The sequence below is a fragment of the Sporothrix brasiliensis genome (assembly GCF_000820605.1).
Source record: "Sporothrix brasiliensis 5110 chromosome Unknown Cont20, whole genome shotgun sequence".
Taxonomy (NCBI): domain Eukaryota; kingdom Fungi; phylum Ascomycota; class Sordariomycetes; order Ophiostomatales; family Ophiostomataceae; genus Sporothrix; species Sporothrix brasiliensis.
The window spans coordinates 6217508-6233910 of NW_024467139.1; the positions used below are offsets into that span (position 1 = coordinate 6217508).

Sequence of the window (16403 nt, forward strand, 5' to 3'; positions counted from 1 at the left end):
GCGCGTTCGGTGCCTTTTTTCTGGCCTCGGAGGACACGGATAAGGATGCTTCTCGTCTCTCAATATTGTCCTCATATTCCAATCCGCCATTCCACCGTCAGCAATCAAACCGCAGGAACAATAGCCAAATGATCAGAGGAAGACGGCCTGCGACGTGGGGGTTGATGGCTTGAAGGCTAGTGATGTCTAGCCTTGAAGCCTCCCCCATTCTCCCCATTTCTCCCTCTGCCGAGCCCGAGACCGCCGGAGCCGAGGCCGGGTTTTGGCACCCGTCTTGGGCCGTGTTCATGTCCGTTCCCGAGGCTCTTGTGCACTGAGACCACGTGGTCGTCGTAAGTCCTCCATCACCTCACGGGATCGCTCGTCTCATCCTTTTGTCTCTGCTCCGCACACCACAACTAGTTGCCTTTTATTTCCCTGCATAGATGGATCGTCATCTGCACCACCCCGTTAACATTGTCTCGCATGTTATGCCCGAAAGGAGGCATTTTGGAGCGAGATACGATCAATACGTTCATACGTTCAGACACACAGTGAGGCTTGGCTTGGACCCAACATGTGCGGCACATTTGGTACAGCCAGCTGAAAAGGGGTGCCAGACGAGTGGCAAGTCGTGTCTGTGGCCCCCTCCCAAGGACAGCATCTCAGACGGAAGTTGCCGTATATCCACCGGCCATGTACCCAGGTCGTCTTATTCTTGCATGGAGCTTGGACGACGGTGATAAAGGGGGACGGGAGGGGACGGGGGAGAGAGGAGAGGAAGGATCCAGTCCTCGTCAGCGGAATACCACCAAAGACATGGAACACCAGCAAAGGGAAAAGTGCCAAGCATGCCCAGCGAGATGAGCTTGCCACGACGGAACAAGTGTGACGAGAAGCCCCGTTGTCTTTCGTTTCCTGCAGCCTGCCTTTCTTTGATTCTGCCTGCATTCCTTCCGGATGGACAATTCCTACCGGGTGGACGTTGTGCCTCAACCGCACGAGACGTTGTCTCATCACGTCGCATCGTCCCGGTCAGCTGGAAGGCAGAGGATGGCATGGATGCAGAGAACCAGGATAAATTGTGGAAAATAAATTGTGGAAAATAAATGTGGAAAGCAAGTTGTTGACAATAAGCACGATTCTATATCAAAGAATGGTGAATGAGAACGCTGATCGGCGGCGGTTTCGGGACATCTGAGCATGCAACTCCGTACGATGTACAGCTGTGGCAAACCGACGGGATCGATTCACATTCAGATTCCCTGCGGTGCTGCTTGACAGTGTAAGCATCGCACTTGCATGCTTCCCCCTGTTCCATGTTTACGGAGGCTTATCTCCTCGTCGTTCCTGCGATGGATCGCGAAGTGCGGCAAACATCACCCCCTCGCCAGCCCACCCGCATCCGATGTCCAATTTACTTTGAAGCACGTACAATCGGTCGCATTGCACCTGGACGCGCCTGACTGCACTCCTTCCACTTTTGTAGGGCTGACATGCCTTTTGTCTGTGCAGCTCCTCATCTCTTCCATCGGCCGCCCCCCCTTTTTGGCTCCCCCATGGACTCTCGCTGGCGTCTGCCATGGTGCCGTTCCCTGGCTGCGTTACGGGTCTCCTGTCCGTACGATGCCAGTCTCCGGCCATGTTCTATGATCCGTCTCCTCCATCCGTTGATCAGCAAGCAGAGCCGGTCTCCGACCCTTGCGTTTGGGCCTCCTGCGACCATGGGCCTCGCCTTTCGCGTCTGTCCTCCATGGCCATTCTCAGGGGCTGAGCCACAGAGAGTGGTGAGGTGAAAATAAGAAAATAAGTCTAATTTCTCTCCCCCAAGGTCTGCCATCCTCCGTACGTCATATGCAGTCCACCGTTGCTTTTTTTGGTATTTCGATTCGAGGAATCTCGGGTAGAGTGCCGTCGACAGCCATCCTTTGCGACCGTCCGACCCGTATCAGGTGCGCCTTCTAGACTGGCTTGTCCAAACCCAATCTGGCATCGTCAGGAGACTGTTTTGCAAACACCAATTACACCGCACTCCCCTTGTTTCGACCGGTTTTGATTAGGCTATGCTGGACTCTCTGGGTTCCAACCGTCATCCTGATCCTCTGTCGACGTCCAATACCACGGTGCGGCCCAGAGGAGACCCCTGCTTGCCTCCCTCGCCCCTCGCCCGCCGTTTTACGTGCTACTTGGCACGCAAATCATGATTTTCCCATGCATCAGGAGACAAGATGGAAGGTGGTATCAGCAAAAACTAGTACCTGGCACATTGCCATCAAACGGGAAAGGTGCACAACGAATGAGCGGGGCGGGGCGTGTATGCAGGACGTTTGAGAAGCTGCCGGTGGGTTCTTCTCGTTGATGTCGCTTGCTGGAGGATTTCCCGTTCCTCGAGCACGCTGACCAAGTCGTTTCGACGCCGTATATTTCTAAAATTACCAGGACTGTCCCATTTTGTTTTGAATGCCCGCAGCTGGTGCCACTCCCTCCACGCTAGGCACAGGATGGAAGATGGACAGCACGAAACAAGGTCGCGATTGAGGTTATCGTCGTACTAGGTTTGTTAGGCTCGTTCTTGGAGGGAGGGATGCTGTCGATCGTCCACTTTAGCTCACGCGGTGCGCCCCAGGCCGATACGCAGCTGCGTCCGTTCCGTGGCACAAGCACGATCCCGTGGTGTTTCTTTTGTGTATTGTGTGTTGCCGTACGTACGTTCGGGTCGCTTGTCTCGGAGACGACTGCAAACGCAGTTGTTGAGGTCTACATTTATTCAACGGTGTCGTTGACAGTCAAACATTCGAGACTTTGTGACATCGAGACTTTGTGACATCGAGACTTTGTGACATCGAGACTTTGTGACATCGAGACTTTGTGACATCGAGACTTTGTGATATCGAGACATTGTCGTCTTCTTTCCATCCACTCACGTTTCGGAGGATATCGCACAGAGGCTGCCCAAATTTAGAAAGCAAACGTGCGTGAGATGCACTTACACAAGGGCACAAAAATAACGTCGTCAGCCACACTCCGTCGGAGACCTCGCCAACGACCGGACGCTGCGTAGAGCGACGTAGTCGTTCTGCTGTGTTCCTCGAAGCATGCACGTTTCTCACGTCTTTCTCGCATGGCAAAGGCTTGCTTGGCTTGCATGGCCTCTGGGAAACCTCTGGAAAAAAACGGTCATATTCGTGTGGCACGGCATCCTTGGCATGAGCCACAGGGCGTCTTGGAAAGGTACGACGTAAATTGCTATTCATGTCTCCCCTTTTTTTTGGGCTCCGTCGATCGTGAATCCTTTCACTTGACAGAGTCGACAGGACGTGAAAACCCAAAGCTTAACAAAAACAACACCAAAGCAAACGCCGGATGTCGTCAGCACTAGCATTCCTCCGCGCAGCTCACCGAGCAAACTCCGTACATACATGTACATCGTACGCAGCACAGTTCTTTCCCTGGAATGTTCTCAGCCACGTTTAACCTCATTTCATCGTACATGGATATTTTCCATCGTCCGTCTGCCGTCAACTGCGCTTAAAAATACAGGGGACGCCGCGGCGGCCCACAATTCCCAGCCCTACGAATGACAGACAAGGGGGGGGGGCCCAAGGTCATTTCGTTTCTTTTTCCTCTTCCTGCTTGCCTCCTGTTTCTCATGTTCGCCGTCCCTGATGGAGGAATACCGACCTCCGTTTCTCACCTCCGCCTATGCTTTTCTTCGTTTCCCAGTCTGTCCTTAACTCCGGCACTGTCTCGCCCATCCGTCCGCTGTCAGAAATTTCAACGTGGTCCCCTGTCCTTTTGCTCCGTACCTTGCTCCGTGTGCCATTTTGCAGATCCTCTTGCAAGAGTGGATCCTTTGGTAAGCATGTTTGTCAGCCAGTGTTCTATAATCAACACATCGTAAGGGCAAGAAACCCAAAGTGAACATGCGTTCACCATGCCTCGTTCCTTGGCCAGAGAATGACATACACGTGGTTCTTCATTTTTATAGTGTTTCTTCTTGATGGCGTTTGTTTCGTCTTGGATTTTCGAGGCGTCACACACCTGTACAACGAAACCAGGAACACGGACGAGAGACAACGTCCAGTAGAGAATGGAAACGTCAAAGTGCAGCGTCCAAGGGAAAACAGCTGCATACCTCCACAAATCAGACGATGCCGCTGTGTTGGCCCGGTCTGTTTTATGTAGATCAAGCTCAACGCCGTTGAAACATCGCCAGGTTAGTCACTCGTCGACCGTGTACGACACGCCCGTTTTGAATGTGCAGTCCACGCGACCCAAGTAAAAGTCTGCCTCGTCTGTTTGCCTTCTGCATGCGATTTACTCGAAACACGGTGGGTGAAGAGCAGAAGAGTCACAGAGCAAGGCATATGACCCTGTTGTGGCTTTGCGGACGGCAGTGTGTGGTGGGAATGTCGAAATAGATTGCCAGAAAAAGGGAGACATGCCGTCGCAGACCGAGTTGCAGAATCTGTCGTGCAACCTGTGAGTGTTTTGTCTTCTTTTCTTTTTTGTTTTGCGGCCCTGTACATGTGGACAGGTGCATGGCTGCACAGCGGTTTGTTGCGTCATCTTGAAGGGAGACAATGGGAGCTGGCGAGATGCAATTTGGTAGACGACCGCGTCCAACTGCCAGTCCATGAAAGGTAGGGGAGATGCCATGTCCTCCTGGCACGCTCTTATTATTCCTCCACTCGTTTGTTGTCGCATCTTGACACAAAGCACCTCTATCAGAGACGACGTCGTCTCCTGTAAAGTACCAGCCCTGCATCGTGACTATGAAACGAAGTCAAGACAAGACATTATTTGCGTATCGTGTGTCCTCTTTACGTTAACGGCAATCCAGCAGTCTGTTGAGATATGCGCCAAAACCGGAGGCTGTGCCCATTCTTCTGGTTTCTACCAGATAACAAGAGACGAGGCTCTTTTACTGCTCTTCGTCACCACTCTCGTCACCACTCTCGTCACCACTCTCGTCACCACTCTCGTCACCACTCTCGTCACCACTCTCGTCACCACTCTCGTCACCACTCTCGTCACCACTCTCGTCACCACTCTCGTCACCACTCTCGTCACCCCCTCCGAGCTGAACACCACAACTCGACGACTCGGAAGAATACCGTCGCACAAAATTCGACGGAGTGCAGCATGAGTGAGTGAGGGAGTTTACAGCCCTGTGAGGTTCACCGTTGTGCGGCCAGTCAGTTGTATATTTAGATATATGGCCTGCTTGTTTGTTTGGTGTTATTTTCTCCGCCTGTTTACCCGTCTGCTTCGCCTCTCCTCACCACTTGTCACAGGTAGATTTCAAACCATGCACGCTCCTCTGGAAGCACGCACTCTCTTCTACCGATGCATGTTGCCGTCATGACGTCTCTGTATTACCGTGGTTTTCTTCTGTGCTTCCCGGGCGTTGCACTGGACAAGATTATCACTGAACGCATGCAGGCACTTTGCAAACAATCAAAGCAGTGGAGCACCTCCTGCTACGATGGACCATGCAAACTGACTGTCCTGCTTGTTTTTTTTATTTTATTTTATTTTTATTTTTTAATTTAGTCTGTGTTGTTTCATTGCATTCTTGCTTAATCTTATTCCCAAAATAGCATCGATGATCGTCAAGCAATCGACAGTAAAGCAGCAGATTTCCGCAGATGACGATGCCTACTCAATAATTACCATGTACGAAGGATTCCTGCTTAACTGCGGCAAAGACGGGGACATGCACTTTGCGTCTAACACGCAAACAGTCGTACTAAGTGGAGACATCTCAGGTGCTGGAGAAGCAAAGTTCGATCACGGCATCCAAGGAACTATAGAGAGCATCCTCAAACGAGAAGGTATGAAACGAAAAGGAACAGAATAAACATTGGCCTCGATTTGAATTCTGACGTGTCTGCCGACCCACAAAAGAGGAGGCGAAACGACCAAAACAAATAAAGTTTATGAAAGATTAGAGAAGCAAAAGAGAAAAGAAAAGGCAAAATGGAAAGATAAAACGATGTAGTGCTATGCAGTCATCACTTTCATGGGTTTTCTGCACGACTCCAGCCAATCGCATTAAAGGTTCTTTCAGTGGCCTTGGCCTCTCCAGCATGGACTTTCTCGACGTAATTACGGAGGAGAACAAGTGTCACGACAGTGGACAGTGGGCAATGATCCGTGGAATCTCAAGACGTGACAACCTTAGTGCTGACAGGCTATGCCTGTCTTGGCCGGCCTCTCTCTCCACGTTACCACCTACGCCGCAACACGGTTCGTCGTCGTTCTCGTTTTGGTTTCAGTGGGATTGATGTTGCATTTCCACGCTCATTTTGGCGGAATTTTCCGTACATGTATTTCGTACACTTTTTTGTCTGGCCTTGTGAGGCAGGCTTGCTTATGCTGACGCTCCTGCGTGCGACGCGCCCGACAGAGGACGGCGAAAAAGAAAGACCGACAAGGGCACGGACATGGTAAACACACGAGGCGTGAGACCAGGCCACGGACGCTCCTCGCCAGAACAAAGACGTTGCGTACTGTTTTACGGAGCATGCTCTCTGGCCTCCATGCTTGTTCCTCCAGACGCAGGGGACAGCAGGTCAGCGGGGGTGAGCAGCTTCTTGTCTGACGGGCTACACCAATCGTAGGGCTGAATTCGCAAATCGACCAATCGATCTGCTACATCCCAGGACGGGTGCCTGCAGGTGACGGGGTGAAGCCAAAGGCAGGTGATGCAGAGGAAAAGTACGGGGGTTAAAAATACGTCGTAAATAAGTCAGAGAAAAACAAACCCTGGAGGGACATGGATCGGGCAGCAGGACAATTTGAGAAGATGGCCCAAAGTGTCATGGCAGGAGATGAAGGACGAGAACAGGGGGGAGAAAGTGGAGAGAAAGAGGGGACAGAATAAGAAATAGGGGAGAAAACTATGTGCACGGTGAACGCAGGCCGTTTCGTAAAGTTGGACCTGATGGACGGAATAATCCGATGAGCCACACACGTATAGTGCGCAAAATGAAGGGAAATAAGGAGAATGGTGAAGAGTACGTCATGTGCGTGGATGCGAAGCCACACAAGGTCCTTACTACTGAATGAAAGGGTGGCTGTGTAGGAGCGACGACATGACGAAAGACGATGGCTCTGTGCCGGTTTCCAGGAGTAGGCCACCAGGAACCACTGCTCTTCCCGGCGTAGATCTCTGCGCCACAGCACTACGTCAATGTATTTCGTACTCGACTCTCGACTCGATAGTGCTCCCTATGGAAGGACTACTGCCCAGGAAACTTAATTGTGGCTAGGATAACTTAACGTTACTTCTCTGCAGTGGCCGAAGCTGTGGCTGACAGTGGAGGACGTTTTTATTTATGCATATACATAAAAGTTTTGCTCATTAGGACCGTACTCCTCTGCGTCTACAGCGTCGGCCATTGTCGTGTTGACTTTATTGTTTATTTCAACAGTCATTGCAGTCTCGCCCTGCTCTCGGTCCTTGTGGTCTCCCCACGATGAAGGAAGAAAGGCTGAACATGGAGATGGAGATGTAAAAGGATACGAGACGGACAGCGGACAGAGTGCCTCTCAGGCATCGCCAAATCAAGGCAACAGTATTCCGCAGAGGCTGTGGTCGGCACGGCAGGTCAGGAAGTGGAGACGTCTTGCGAGCATGCTGTTAACGGGAGGGCCAGACAAATCTCCGCCTTTTGGCAGTGCCATTCTCGTGTGTCCTTGTCACTTTTGCTGTCCCTTGTGCAACAGGCGGCGCCTCGTACGCTGTGGGACAGGCCGCCACTAGCGGGAGGGTAACGGAATTAGTGACTTTTGAAAAGGCGGAGCGGCAGACAAGCCAGCAACAATGAATAAAAAGCTAAAAGCAAAAATCAATAAACTGCACCGTCGGCTATCCAAACAAAGAACAAAGCCAATGCAAGGAACGAGTGTCTCTATATATAGACAAGGACAACGCCTGGCAAGAGCAAGCAGGCACGAAAATGACGAGCCGTCGGGACGATAGCAGATATAGATGTGACAATCCAGGCCGACATGTGGACGAAGACATGCAAAACGACAGGACGACACGAACCATGGGCCACGGCAACAGACGCGCTGGCAAACCGTTCCACGCTGTGGCTGAACAGGTGCCCTCGTAAAGCACGGAGCAATATTCTGTACATATGCACATTCGAGCCCAGCACCTCTCCTCCCGCACTATGGACGTCCCACAGCCCTGTCTCGCACGGGCGATGAAATCAAAAGAAATCAAAAGGACGCAGCATGTGCTTGACCGGTAATTGTCCCCATATTGTCTGCGGCTGGCTGCGTCCCGATTTCAAATCCTTTATTCAGTACAAATGGGCTTTGATTGGCATCGGATCCACAATAGCAACGTACTCCACGACGGCCGTCTCGACCACTTCAGCGTTTCTTCAACGTTTCCTCGCGCCCACACCCATTATATTGCTCCCTTTCGTCCCGTGTGGCTGCTCCCAGGTCAGAAAGTTCTCCCCGTCCCCGGCCCCGGCCCAGATTGCCTCTCGCTTCCTTTCTCCCTCATTCATGCTCTGCTCGGATGCCAGATCGGCCTTCCCTCATCCTCCCGATGCAAGGCACATGTGGCGGGAATGTCCCATCTAGCCATCGCATCCTCCCGGTGATTGCATCCTCTGTCATTCTTTGCATCGCGAGATCTAGAGCCGCCGACGGCTGTTATCATTGTTTAGAGTCTCTCAAACGCAACCGACTATGCGCTCCGTCCCTCACACAACACTCTTCCGGCCGCTCCGCTCCGCCTCGTCCATGGACCAGACTTTCCGAAAAGGCGGGCATCGCAGCTCTGTGCGTAGATGAAGGCTATTCATGAACAAATAAAAGACTGTAATGACAGGGGTACAGCAGCGGCCCGCATGTGGTCGCTGTCATCGAGGTGCCCCAAACAAGCTCGCACCTGATTCGCCCGCTCACCCTTCGTCAGCCTCTGTGTCCACCCCATGCAAAACGTCATTCTTTCACTCCACGCTTCTCACTCCATTGTCGTAGGCAGTAATTCGTAGGTATGACATTTGTTGGACAAGCTGTTTCCCCTTTATACAGTCGAGGCGGAGCGATGACGCTGTGTCCAAGAAATGAAATAGATGAAGAAATATGCACTTTATTTGAAAAGAACGCTCCGCCGAACAACCCGTTTTGACTCCTTGTCTTTCTTTCTTTTTCTTTTCTTTTTTCTTTTATTTTCTTTTCCATGCCGTCGCTACGCAAACCACAGCTGTCGCCCAAGCTCCAGTTCACCCCCACCTCATCGCCGTCCGTTTTACCCGTCTTGCTCTATTCTTACCCACCGACAGACGTACCACCAACCGCAGTACCACCGAGCCACCATGCGGGATACCTCTGACTCCCCCCCCCTCCCCCTTCCTCCAATCCCTTCTCTCTCATCGCGTACCCCGACAAGTCACTTGCGGCACCGGTAAAATAATACCGACTTGTGTCGTAGATGTGTTGTATTCGTGCCCGGTTAGAGGCCAGTCTGCCGTTTTGGACCCCAACTTCTTGGCTCTTTGACTCTTCTATTTATTTTGTCCTGTGCAGTCCCGGATTGCTTCCTTCTCGTGGCAATCAATATAATGGATGCAGAGGCCGTGTATTCGTGAGTGCCGGCCGTAACGTGGTCGTCTAGTTTGGTGCCTCGTTGGGCATGTGTGCTCGGCGACGTTGTGTCCACGTTGGTGTGAAGGCCAAGTCAACGTCAACACTACGTGCCTGCGTGCTTTCGTTCTATTGTTCCTTGTCCGAACCAGCCGCATAGTGGCGGAAGGCGGTGCCATGCCGGATCTGATGACTCGTTTTCTCGTGATGTTCGAGGCCTTTTGTATCGAGATCTAATTTGCTCTTTTGCGCATCTTACAGTCCTTGGTCTTTATTTTTGGCCCCCAAACGCGGCAATGTACAGAGTGTTACGTCGTAAGGGCAGACAATAACAATATGACGTTCAAGGGGTTGCAGTGGGCTTTCAGTCCAAAGGAAAGCAAAAAATAAAATAAAAATAAAAAAGAAGTGAGTGAGAGAGAGAGTTGTCCTTAACGGATTAATTGTATTATTTGTTTATTCTCCTGAGACTCCTGAGACTGTCAATTTTCCATGATATTGTCCCGTTGACCGCACGCCCCCCGATGAACACATTGCTCATGTCATGTCGATAAACTGCCCTCCGTGACTCCATCATACTTTGTAGATTCTGACAGCCCTCTTGTCCGTCAATCCTCTGAAGGAGCCGAGAACGACCAGAGCATGTCGCCATCTCCACCTTTCCCTTCACGCCAACCTATTTTCCACCTGCGGGGCGAAATAACAAAAAAAAAAAAAAAAAAAAAAAGGAAAAAAAATGCAACGGTATGCAGCAGGGAGAGGGGCAAGAGCCCATCGGTCCTGGCTTGGCTGCAAGGTGCTGCATGCATGAAATCGAGTTCGAGCGACTCCAAATGCATTGTTCTCCTGTAGTATTTTATTCTTTTTATTTATTTTTCAGTCACAAATTTGGAGAGCTCCATCTGCCCCACTGCCCCGCTCTATTCTTCGGGCTGGTGTCTGTTAACTTGACCGCAACTCTTTGTATGTGCTTTCGCCTGTTTCGCCTGGATTTGTATGTAGAGATGTCGGGGAAGTTGCCAGACCGGTTGGAGACCAGGGGCATCAAATCAATGCAAAATAAAACAACAAATAAAAAAGGACGCACGCACAGGGCCAAGAACCGGAATCGATCCGGGCCAAATAAGATGGCCTGGAACTTCCTGGAACTTTTTTGATGTTTTTCATTTGTTGATTCTTGCCAGTGAAGTTTTTTTTGTGTATTTTCCTTCCTTCCTTCTTTCTCTCTTTTTTTTTTCTTTTTTTCTTTTCTTCATTTTCCACTTGCTCACTCCCACCCGTATTGTTTCCGTTCCGCAGCGGATGATATTTGCGGAAGCAACCCGAGAAAAAAAGCGACAAGAAAATTGACGACAAAATACCGCGACCCTGCATATCGCATCGACAAAATGGGTATTACGTCGCGCGCAGTCCGAGCCAGCTACTGAGCTCATGCTGTGTACGAACCGCCGTGACTTTGTCTGACTGCCCTGTATGAGAAAATACAAAAATATTTCCCTTGAAATAAAAACAAAAAATTATCCTGAAAAGAAATGTCGTCCTCTCTGTTTTGTTCTCTGCCAAACGCCACATAGCAAACAACTCGCATCAGCCACTGCCAGAAGCAGAAGTTCACATGGTCCAAAATAGCCAAGAAAGCCTTGCCATCCAGGGCAGTGCCTCTGTTGGTAAAGCAAAACGGGGGGCCCAGGTCGCCCATGGGGAGGCCACATCCAGCGTGGCCACCCCCAGCGGCCATTGAATCTCGCATTTGGGGGCAAAGGCCCCGACCCAAGCGCCTACGGAGTAGGACGTACAAGGTGAAGTAAAGGTGAAAGAAGGCAGACGGACCAGACCCGACGCTTGACTGCGTTTCGACAGGCTGCGATGGATTCTCCTTCCTTTGCAACGTTGCGGCGGAGCATGGCCGACAGGGCCGAGCGTACGAAGTGGTCTGGCTTGGTAATTCGTACAGGCCGTGGCTTGGTAATGGGAACGCGCGTTGGTCAGACCTGTTCGGGATTTCCTTTATCAATGCTCGGGTTTTCCGCCTGTGGCTTCCATTGGACGGATTAGGCGCCGGTCCATGGCGTTCGTCTGCAACAACAAGCCTGAAAATGCCTTGCTATGCACAGAACATACTTCGTAGGATATGAGTGAAATCCTGCATGGGTTGGTCAGCAATTTTCTTGCTCGGTGTACCTGGTTGTCGTGGGTAATACTCCTCTGCTTTTACGTAGCTTGTCGGTAGCTAGCAGAGCTAGCATAACTATTTCGTACAAAGTGCAGAGCTTGTAAGTCGTACCTGTCTGTCTGCCCTATTCCTTCGCGTCCGAGTCCCCGATCTCCGTCCCCCATCCATTCCCGCATGATCTTCACCGCGCTGATTTCCTGATTCATACGGCTCGGACGAAGCTCGCCCAACGTGGAAAGATTCGGACACGGCCATGGCCGGCGGACATGAACAGGGCTCGAGACGGCTAGCCCACCGAGGCCCTTTCCTCATCGAGCCTCTGCCCCATTTCTTCTGGCCATGCCTTGAAAGTTCGTATCTACCGTATCGGTTGTGGGGGGTGTGAGCAGGATTGATGATTGTCAAGTGGTGAGATGAGGCCTTGGCGGGACGTCGGCAAAGAAAAGATAGCGTGGGTAGCCCACAAGCCGCACCAGGTTTAAAGTCCAAGGGGAAATAAGACGACGAAAAGACCTCTGCCGGGGACTAGACTAAAAAAAAAAAAAAAAAAAGGAGACATTACCGAGCGTGATGGAGAACTTTTTGGTCGTTCTAACGGTGCGCTAACCTCTTTGCTACTTCTGATGTTGCCGTCGCAAAGACGATCTACGACATTGGGGGCGTGGTATTACATTGTTAGTGCCACGGAGAAGTCCGTAGCGGTTTAAGAAAGCTGGGGAAAATCAGTCACAGGAGTAGCCAGAGGAGATTGCCAGCGTGATAGCGAGACGAAAATCGAACGAAAAGAAAGGAAAAGAAAGGAAAAGAAAGGAAAAGAAAGGAAAAGAAAGGAAAAGAAAGGAAAAGAAAAGAAAACGTGACTTCGCCTGGCAGTCGACATACGTAATCAGCGCGCAAGTTTATTTGACTTTGAGGGGAAAGCGCGGTTGAGATGATAGAACGTCGCGGTTGGATCAGATAGCAGATACAAGAAACGGGAGAAACGTGGAAGTTGGTTTGGTTGCAGGAGCAATAAACAACACAAACCAAACAAGTGCAAGAAAAGGCCCCACGCCGTCCTTTTTTTTTTTTTTTTTTTTTTTTTTTTATTTCACCCCTTCGCGGCGCGAATTTGGAGATCGAGCGAGGAAGAGAAAACAGGAAGGTCTGGAGAAAAATGCCGTGTTCCCGCCGAAGCATAGAGATAAACTAGGAACAAAAAATGCAGGGGAAGCTGTGGCTTGGCCAAAGGAGCCAGGAACAGCCACGCCGAGAACATACACATCTCATCGAACGAACCAGGAACCGGTCAGCCAAAGAAAAATCGGCCGCGTGCTAGTCGTGTCCGTGCTCATGTCGCCATGGACCTTGACTCGCTCTTCAGGCCTTGTCCTTGTCCTGTCGCCTTTCTTCGTCACAACCGCCTCAAAGCGACGCCCCCAGTGGATAACTGGCTAAACAGCGTCCCTTTGATGGCAGCCTACCGGCTCTGTCTATCCTAACCGTGTCACGCACGTGTGGTAATTACAGCACTTCTGTCAAACAAAACCCAGGCTATTTTATTCTCTGTCTCTCTCGGTTTCTCTCTTCCACTCGATGTCTTGGCCTCGAAACTAGTGACCTACCCGACAGTACAAAGTCGAAAAATTAAAGTCCACCCACGGCAACAAGACAAGCGTTTTTAACAAGCTGACAGGGATAAGACGGCGCCCGATGGAGACACTCGTATCATTGAAGCTCTCATCCAATCTTTTCTTCTTCTTCATTTCTTATTCCCTTATTTCCCGGTGTCCTTTCATGCCCCCACCGCACGCCCCATCTTCCACGCGGCATACCTGGAGAGCTAGACAAAAAAAAAGAGAAACAAGCAAGCAACAAGGTTTGGTGTTCGATATTGATAGCAACAATAATTCCCCATAAACGGAGGTACGAGGACGGACGATGTACGGCGTACTGAGGAATCAAACCAGACGAGCGTGAAGAATGGCACGAAGAATAACGAAAGGGGGAGAAAAAAAACAACAGAAAATCCGTGAAAGAAGGCCCCGGGGCGATATCAAACATCGCCGTCCATAGTAAAGCAAACAAGATGATCCCGGAGCCTTGCAAGACAGCCAGCCTGTTTTGGTCGTAAAGTCCCTCGTAAGGAGTAATTGCGACATACGATGGAAAAAAGATAGACTCGAGAGTCATCGCCTCCCCTTTCGGTAAGCAAAAGGCCACGAGCAACCCTTGTACGTTGCCGCCCCGAGACTGAACCCCACTGGAACCACCGGTTAAGGATGTTTGCCTAGATGTGATGGGGCTGGACTGGCTGACTGGGTTTGGGCAAACAATGGCGGTAATCACAGCGATTGGCCGCCGACGTGCAGTCGTTGGCGGCGACTTGGCACGAGGAGACGAGCTGGGGGGAACCTGGGCTCCTGAGGCTCCTGGGACAAGCGATCTGCGGTGAGACTGGCGCCCTATGGGACAGGGGGGGCAACCCAAATCGTCTGGTGTGGGTGGCATTGAGCCAGTTTTTGCCCTGTTTGTCGACAGTGTCTGAGTCGGTCTGCGTGCGCTAAACAAACACAAAGGCAAGGCGGCAAAACGGTCCAGACGAGCAGGAAGGGCGAGCCGAAACGTTCGAAAATGGAAGGCAGTTCGCCCGCTGCTCGACCGATGGCATGACGCAAGCCCACGCACAGGTTGGGTTGCCGTTCTTTCTTGTGTACGGAGTGGTACGGAGAAGTACGGAGTATGTACAAATACGGAGTAAGATGGGTCGGAGTAATACGATGGACTTGGGCGGAAACTGCCAGATCGCTCGAGTCCCTTGACCCCGAAGCTCCAACGCTCGGGGATTAGCGGACGAGCCGAAGCGGGCCACAGTCCGACGTTCTTGCCTGTTTCTGACTTTCCTGGGCGTTTTGCTTTCTTTTTGCGGACGGCGGTCGTTGCCGGCTGCTCCGAGGGCCGACCACTCAGCTTTGACACACTCTTGTAATGTCCGAAACACCCAGCTGTGACTCGGACATACAGATAGGAGCGGATTTTACTGTGTGCCAAATGTTTCTTCGTAGTTTTTCTTTTCTTTTTTTTTTTTTCTTTTTTTTCTTCAAAAGTCGTAGACTGTTATCCACTATTGACAGCTTTGATAGCAAGTCTTGTTCATTTCACGTCTCCGCCGTCGTCGGGCACAAGTCGATGCTCTTGGCTTTTGTCGCCACGTCCTTCCTTCATGAGCATTCGTTCATTCTGTGACCGTTATGACGCTTTCTACCTGCCCGATTTGTCCAACCAGGGACTGACTGGTTAATGTCGTGAAAGGGACCACAGCCTGTTAAGGCTGCGCGAAGGTGGCCTGGCCCCGTTTTGATCGTATGGATTATTACAGAATAGTGACTTTCTTCTTTCCTTTTTCTCACCCACTGCTGCCTTTGCATTTATTATTTGCGGGCCCTGCCCTGTCCGTGGTAACAGAGGGTCTCAGCGGATATGGACTCTCGCCTCTCTTTTCCGGCCTGTCTACACCGTAGTGTCCATTCAGCCCTTTCTGACTAACTTATGAGGCTCTTTACGAAAGTCCACTGACGAGGAAACTCGTCTACAAATTTCTTCTTCTTTGTTTTGTTCCGTCAGCCAGTGCTCCCTGCTTCGACCGATTTTCGACCGTCGTAAATTCTGATTTTCATTCGACGAGCGAACCAGTCCTCGGCACAGTGCCAATGGGCGCTTTCCAAGCGTGAATACATCGTACCGTCGTGTTGATTCATCTCTTGGTTGACCCCTTCGTCCTGCAGCCCTTTTCGCCAACTCTGTAACCACCCTCCCACCCACTCCCACTCCCACAGAGTCCATCCCAAGCGCGTCTAAATCGTCTAATCGCTTTCTGGCTCCGGGCAAGCGGCTGGTAACGGAGCCTAAAAGAATCCCAAAGGAATCCCAAAGGAATGCGGGAAAGGAACAGCAAACATCTACTGTGCGTTTGCTAGGTCGGGAAGATCATCGGTCTCCTATTTGGTGGAGAGATGTATGGGACAGGGTAAAAAGACACCCCCAAATAATTTTTATTTCATATTCTGTCACAGAAGAAAAAGGTTTTGCTTGCAACGGGGGATTTGTCTCATTGTAACGACCATTTATTTGGCGAAACTGCACCACCCGATTCCAAATAACAGCCGCCAGCTGCAAGACAACCCACAGTGCCGAAGGGTTGGACGCAAACTCAAATTCAATATGCAACATTCAACATTCAACATTCAACATTCAAAATTCAAAATCAAATGCCCCGTAACAGTTTGCCTGCTGCAAAATCCCAACACAATGCGTATCTGACATGCATTACTTAAAAACAAAATCACATGCAAATGAAGAACCGCGCCTACACCTGTCGCTAAATACTATCCGTTTAACAGCTTCCGGTGCTGCGCCTGTCCGTCGACAGGGTCCCCCGGTTTTTTTCCTCTCCCCTTTTGATTCTCATTTTCTTGTCCGATTATCATTCGTCCAGGTCGCTCTATGAACAAAAACATCTTTTCTTGTTCCTTTCCATTTTCCGGCGGCGCTCCATCCCGCCTTTCCATTTCGGTCACAGCTTGCACTGATGCTTGTTTCGTCGTTTCTGTGTCGGCGATGATAGACATCAGTTCGGCGACTGCTCTGCACACTG

General features: G+C 50.8%; 1 protein-coding gene across 1 annotated transcript; it reads right to left on the reverse strand.

Annotated features, from left to right (window-relative positions):
* Window positions 1-4903: 4903 nt before the first annotated feature.
* On the reverse strand, window positions 4904-5345 carry SPBR_09013 (uncharacterized protein; the record flags this gene model as incomplete). Its single annotated transcript, XM_040767139.1, has 2 exons — window positions 4904-5150; window positions 5317-5345. 2 exons carry the CDS (start codon window positions 5343-5345, stop codon window positions 4904-4906), a joined length of 276 nt encoding a protein of 91 aa, XP_040617645.1.
* Between the last annotated feature and the right edge of the window lie 11058 nt (window positions 5346-16403).